Raw genomic sequence first — 6,905 nt, 5'->3', positions numbered from 1 at the left:
AGTTTCAAGTTCTGCATGCTACCAACGAAATCCACAAGAGAATTTAGATTATTAATTTACCCTTTGCTAAGTCCCGCCCTTAAAACACATACTTACTCTTTACGTTAGTGAAGAGACCTGAGAATGGGGGTCATATGAGACCATCTACTTGTCCTCGTCAGTAATCTGGCAACAGCATTTTGGATTACCTGTAACCAGTTAATCACAGATTTGCTGAGTGCGGAGAAAAGAAAAGTGAGTTGCTGTAATCAATATGTGAAGAAATGAAAGCGTGTATGATAATCTCTAGTTCACAAAACAGATCTCAGTTTGGTAATGTTACGTAGGTGGAAGAAACAGGATCTAGACAGCTGCTTCACATGGGCGTCTGCTTGATCATAGGGACAGCATCAGCAGGTGCAACAACTAGAACCTCCGTCTTATAATCTTTTAGTTGTAAGCAGTTTACTGCTGTCCAGTCTTTAATAGCATTTACACAATCTAGAAAGCTGGTTAACCTGAAAGTCTCACTGGGTTTAAAGGAGACATGGAGTTAGATATCATCTGCATATAGATGATAAGCAACATTATAGGTTTTAATGATCTGTCCCAGAGGTAATATGTATAAAGAAAATAACAGAGGCCCTAGGACCGAGCCCTGCGGTACCCCAGAAGACAGTGGAGAGATGTCCGACTCAAATTCTCCCACCGAGACAGTAAAACTTCTGTTAGCGAGGTAGGATGAAAACCACTCCAATGCTGTGCCAGATATACCCACCCAATCACGTAGCCTCTCAATCAGGACGTTATGGTCTACGGTGTCAAACGCAGAACTAAGGTCAAGGAGCACGAAAACAGAACAGTCACCTGACGTCAGATGACATTAATAAGTCATTTGAAACCCTCAGGAGAGCGGTTTCAGTCAAGTGCTGTTTGCGAAACCCTGACTGGAACTTGTCAAACATATTGCGCCTCTCCAGTGCAGCAGTAAGTTGGCCAACCACCAGTAGTGATAGTGTGGGCTCCATTATAACGTAGCTCTGACAGCTTGATGGATTTGCATCGAGGGAGGGGGGTATAGCAACGGGTCAGAGGAAAATGTTTGATGAATTAAAGATTAATGTCAAAACAGTCTTCATGTTACAGTTTTTAGAGTCAGGTGTGTATGATGTTTGTTTCCATCGTTGTGAGAACATTTTAAATTATACTTTTTACTCTTCCAGCATCTTGAAGAAATCATTGTGACTTTTGTGAAGAACGAGCTGAAGAAGTTCAAGAAGGTTCTGGATCCAGAAAATCCACAATTCCTGAAGGGGCTGGAAGAAGATGATGAAGTTGTGGGTGATGAAGAGCAGAGAAACAGCAACAGAGAAGCGATTCTGAAACTCTCGCTGAACTTCCTCAGGAACATGGAGGAGAAGCAGCTGGCGGACTCTCTGCAGAGCAGTAAGATGCTTTTAGAGGCCTTTATCTACTAGATCTTTGAACTCCATATCTTAACCAACTTTAGCCTAATGTCTGAATATGTTGTTCAAAATGTGAGGTTGATGATGTTGGATTGAATTCCTGAATAAAGTCGTTTTCATTATGCATCATTATTCCAAATTAAGGTAATTTGTAATTAGCAGAACCAGAGTTTTAAGGAATGTATGCATTTGTCAAAATGTGTCATTTCATATATTTACTGCAACATCCATTGACCATTTGTCCTGTTACTTCCTCAGAAACTCATGCTGCGATTGGCCAACGTAAACTTAAGTCTAAACTGAAGGACAAGTGTCAGTGTTTGTTTGAAGGTATTGCCAAAGCAGGAAACCCAACACTTCTGAATCAGATCTACACAACACTCTACATCACAGAGGCAGAGAGTGGAGAGGTCAACGATCAACACGAGGTCAGACAGATAGAAGCAGCGTCCCAAAAAACGTCAGGTTCAGAAACAACATTCGGATGTGAGGACATATTTAAACCTTTACCCGGGAGAGATGAACCAGTCAGAACTCTGGTGACAAAGGGAGTGGCCGGCATTGGGAAAACAGTCCTAACGCAGAAGTACACCCTTGACTGGGCTGAAGACAAAGCCAACAGCAATATACAGTTCGTCTTTCCCTTCTCTTTCCGAGAGCTCAATTTGCTGAGAGAGAAAAAATACAGTCTGGTGGAACTTCTTCATCAGCACTTTATTGAAATCAAAGAAGCAGGAATCTGCAAGTTTGAAAAGTTCCAGGTTCTGTTCATCTTTGACGGTCTGGATGAGTGTCGACTTCCTCTGGACTTCAACAACAACAGGACCCTGACTGACGTTACAGAGTCCACCTCGGTGGATGTGCTGCTGACAAACCTCATCAAAGGTAACCTGCTTCCCTTTGCTCGCCTCTGGATAACCACAAGACCTGCAGCGGCCAATCAGATCCCTCCTAAATGCGTTGACATGGTGACGGAGGTGAGAGGGTTCAGTGACCCGCAGAAGGAGGAGTACTTCAGGAAGAGATTCAGGGACAATGACCACGCCAGCAGACTCATCTCCCACATCGAGGCGTCGCGAAGCCTCCACAACATGTGCCACATCCCGGTCTTCTGCTGGATCACGGCTACGGTCCTGGACCACGTGTTGAGAATCAGAGAGGAGGCAGAGCTGCCCAAGACCCTGACGGAGATGTACATCCACTTCCTGGTGGTTCAGACCAAACAACGGAACGCAAAGTATCACGGCAGTGTGGAGGCCGATCCCGTCTGGAACACAGAGACCAAGAAGACCACCCTCACTCTGGGGAAACTGGCTTTCGAGCAGCTGGAGAAAGGAAACCTCATCTTCTATGAAGCGGACCTGAGAGAGTGTGGCATTGAGCTAGAAGCCGCCTCTGTCCACTCTGGACTATTCACGGAGATCCTCAAAGACGAGCGTGGGCTGAGTCAGGAAAAGGTATTCTGCTTTGTCCATCTGAGCGTTCAGGAGTTTCTGGCTGCGCTTTATGTCTTCCTGATGTTCATCAACACCGGCATCAATCTACTGAGAAGAAGAAGGTTCAACTCGGTACGGCTTGCACCATTACAACTAGATATCCACATTAGCCACCTCTGCCAGAAGGCAGTGGACAAAGCTTTGGAGAGTCCAAACGGACACTTGGACTTGTTCGTCCGCTTCCTCCTGGGTCTTTCACTGAAGAGCAACCAGACTCTCCTACAAGGCCTGCTGAAGACGACAGGAAGGAAACTCGAATGCAAGGAGATGTTAGTGCAGCACATCAAGAAGAAGATCAAGGACAGTCCGTCTCCAGTGAAGAGCATCAATCTGTTCCACTGTCTGAATGAGCTGGATGACCGTTCTCTAGTGGATGAGATCCAACAGTACCTGAGATCAGGATGTCTCCTGGGAAAAAAACTCTCTTCCTCTCAGTGGTCAGCGCTCGTCTTCATCCTGCTGTCATCACAAAAGGATCTAGACGTGTTTGATCTGAGTAAATTCTCAACTTCAGAGGAGGGTTTTCTGAAGCTGCTTCCAGTGGTCAAAGCATCCAAAACCGCCCTGTAGGTGTACTGACACATGGAAGCATAAAATGTGTTGAAAATGCTCATTCTGTGACTAAAATCTAACTTATTTTTCTTCTTCAGGCTGAGTGGCTGTAACCTCTCACCTAAAAGCTGTGAAGCTCTGGCCTCAGTTTTCATCACCAAGAACTGTAGTCTGAGAGAACTGGACATGAGTCACAATGACCTCCAGGATTTGGGCGTTAAACTGCTCTCAGATGGACTCAGGAGTCCACTCTGTAGACTGGAGGTTCTCAGGTCAGTCTTGGTTGAGTAGTTTAACATGTGAAGGGATTAATAACAAATCATTCAGATTCACAGAATTCAAATATTGTCTTCAAATGCAGACTGGCCAGTGTAAGAGGATGCATTACATTTCCAAGCAGATTGTTGCAGGGTCGGACTTGATTAATGAAGGTGAAATTCACTATGACGCTTTGTGAATGTTATTGCAGGCTTTCGGGTTGTCAGGTCACAGAGAAAGGCTGTACCTTTCTGGCTTCAGCTCTCAGGTCGAACCCCTCCCATCTGAGAGAGCTGGACCTGAGCTTCAACCATCCTGAAGACTCAGGAGTGACGTTGCTGTCTAGTGGACTGAATGATCCCAGTTGGAAACTGGAAACACTCAAGTAGGATATAGATTATATAATTGTGCAGATACAGTACAATATGGTTGTTGTATATTTGTCCATGTGTTAGTGCTTTCACACCTAAACTGCTTGGGAAGTATGGTTAATTTGGACTGGTGTAAAAGCTGTAAATGAAACCAAGGTGAGGGCCAAATAACCGGACCGAGACTAGAAAGGTGGCTATTGATCCGCTTCCAAGCTCAATCTGGCACAGATTGGACTGTCCAATCAACAAATTACCTGTCAGTCTGTATAACTTTATGTGTTTTCCTTTGTTCCGAACCAAATGAACCCAACTACAGGTGTGAAAGCAAACTCAGCGTCTGTTTTGATTCATCCTCCTCTACCATTCACAATTCTCTACCTCTTCCACAGGATTGATCATTGTGGAAAGCATTGCTTGAACCCACCACCTCTTCGGTGTAAGTTAAACTCTTCTAGTGTCTGGTTGACTAAAACCTCACGTGAAAAAGATCCCTTTATTGCAGAGAATAAGATGAGATTTAAATGTATCTTTAATATGTGTATGGTAAATCTAAAGCTACAACAAGGAGAATTAACTTACCCTGAAGACTGGTTATGTCCAAAGGTAATAAGCAAGTTACATTTCTACCCATACTAATCGGAAGCAAGTGGCATCAACATCTAAACAACGTTATTTTCAGTCAACATTGGACGCTGCATCAGTGAATTCAAAGGGCCGTCACCTTAACGCTGTGTTTTGTGTCTTATGTCCTCCATTAGATTTCAGTGAGCTTTCTCTGGACCCCAACACTGCCGACCGAAACCTCTCACTGTCTGACGACAACAAGCGAGTGATGGTGGTGAGAGATAAACAGCCGTATCCCGATCATCCGGAGAGATTCGACAGCTGGAGACAGCTGCTGTGCAGAGAAGGTCTGACTGGGCGTTGCTACTGGGAGGTCCAGTGGAAAGGAAGGGTTAACATAGGAGTAACGTACAGAGGAATCAACAGGAAAGGAGACACTGACGACTGCTGCATTGGATGGAACGATCGGTCCTGGAGTCTGTTCTGCTCCGCTCACGGTTACATGGCCTGGCACAACAACGAGCCAGAAGACATAGCCGCTGTCCCGTCGTCTGACTCCAACCGAGTCGCGGTGTATCTGGACTGGCCCGCCGGTACCTTGTCCTTCTACCTGCTCCCCTCCGTCGTCTCTTCGGCCAAACAGATCCACCTCTACACCTTCAAATGCACCTTCACCGAACCCCTCTACCCTGCGTTTGGGTTCGGACGAATCCGTGAGCTCGAGACCGACTCGAGATTCTTACTGTCCTCAGTTGTTCTGTCGCAGATGGAAGAATACATGTGTCTTCCTGTGTAGAGTGGTCCCCAAACTGGGGAAGACAGACTAAAGTCCTGACAGAGCGTTCTAGCAGCCTCAAACCTCTTGTGGTTGTTTCCAATGAGAATGAAGCGTGTTTTGTAAGAAAGCCCCGAACGACTCTAACCAGAAAAAAATATATTATTTTGGTGGATACCTGGAGCTAAATGACTTCAGCAACTGTAGCTACTGGAAGCATTTATTGACAGAAATTGACTATAACTATGGTTTCATTGGTGTATAATCAGCTGAACCTAAGAATCGTTGTATTTTCGTTGCCTTAGATTGAGCTTCATAAGGAGCAGGTCCTCTTCACAAAGTCCACCGTGTTGCCGCAACATTTCTACGGTAGCCCAGAATGGACAAAGCAAACACAGGCAAAACCTTACTAACTGCTCCTTTGAACTACGACAACAACAATATGCACATTCTCTTTCTGATTGGGCAACGGAAAGGCCTCAAGTTTTCCACCTGCAAACCGCTCTATTATCATCACCAGGGTGCAAATAATGGTGCACCGCATTAAAACTTCAAAATCACAGTATGCATGTGTGCGTGTGTGTGTGTTATATACATGTATATGGGCCAATGTTTTTATGAGCCATTAGATGGCGCCAGAGCATAATCAATGGCTACTTTTAGAAATGATATGACAAATGATGTGTATTGTTGTTGTTCTCTGTATTTCGTACATGTTCATTTAAATCAAACTATCGTAATTTGTTTCTTTTCTATAAGATTTAATGTCACAAATGTGTCCTTTAAAAACTAATATGAAGTATTGATTCAACCTACCTGAAACATTGTGTTACTGGTGAAGTTTAATTTCTACAATAAATTCAGTCTAACGAAGTGTGATAGTCTCAATGTATGTTGAAGTTATAACAGCTGTTTGTTGATAATAACTCTTATGTCGCTAAAATTACTATTAGAGTACACTGTTCCTTTAAACCAGGGCTCATAAATACCCAGATGGCCTTACAGATACTGGACCTGTAACCGATAGACAATTGAGAATTATTCAATTTGAAGGAACGCTTCAATGTTCTGCTGCAGCTTTTCTAGCCTTTAGAAAACACAACGAGCAGTTACATGCGTTATATATTGATGTCACATGATGCTACTCAAATATATCTATCAACAAACTCCAGTAGATTTACACACACGGTGGTGAGGTGGGGAAAGAGACAGCGTAGTCTCTCTCTCGCTGTCTCTCTCTCTCTCTCTCTCTCTCTCTCTCTCTCTCTGCTTTTCTAGATACTCAAAGACGTTTTAATCAAATGTTATGAATGAAACTTTTATAACTGTGTTTATGAATTGCATACCAATGAGTTACTAATGAGTGTTCATGTTGGAACAATTCTTTATAAATGATAAGTTATTCATGCTTTAAAAAAAAGATATTTAAAAATGATTCTTGCTA

The 6,905-nt window shown here is 43.7% G+C and overlaps 1 protein-coding gene across 1 annotated transcript in view; it reads left to right on the top strand.

Moving 5' to 3' along the window:
* LOC306747653 (protein NLRC3-like) overlaps window positions 1-6,328 on the top strand; it is an 8,626-nt gene extending 2,298 nt beyond the window's left edge. Inside the window, exons 5-10 of the mRNA XM_079230722.1 lie at window positions 1,203-1,425; window positions 1,704-3,507; window positions 3,592-3,765; window positions 3,963-4,136; window positions 4,512-4,558; window positions 4,881-6,328. Coding sequence (XP_079086848.1) covers window positions 1,203-1,425; window positions 1,704-3,507; window positions 3,592-3,765; window positions 3,963-4,136; window positions 4,512-4,558; window positions 4,881-5,482 — 3,024 coding nt within the window. The 3' untranslated portion in view covers window positions 5,483-6,328. The remainder of the gene's footprint in view (window positions 1-1,202; window positions 1,426-1,703; window positions 3,508-3,591; window positions 3,766-3,962; window positions 4,137-4,511; window positions 4,559-4,880) is intronic.
* Window positions 6,329-6,905: the final 577 nt, after the last annotated feature.

Source organism: Taurulus bubalis (assembly GCF_910589615.1).
Source record: "Taurulus bubalis genome assembly, chromosome: 15".
NCBI classification, from domain to species: Eukaryota; Metazoa; Chordata; class Actinopteri; order Perciformes; family Cottidae; genus Taurulus; species Taurulus bubalis.
The sequence above is the reverse complement of the archived record's forward strand: the minus strand, read 5'-3'. Positions and strand labels throughout refer to the sequence as shown.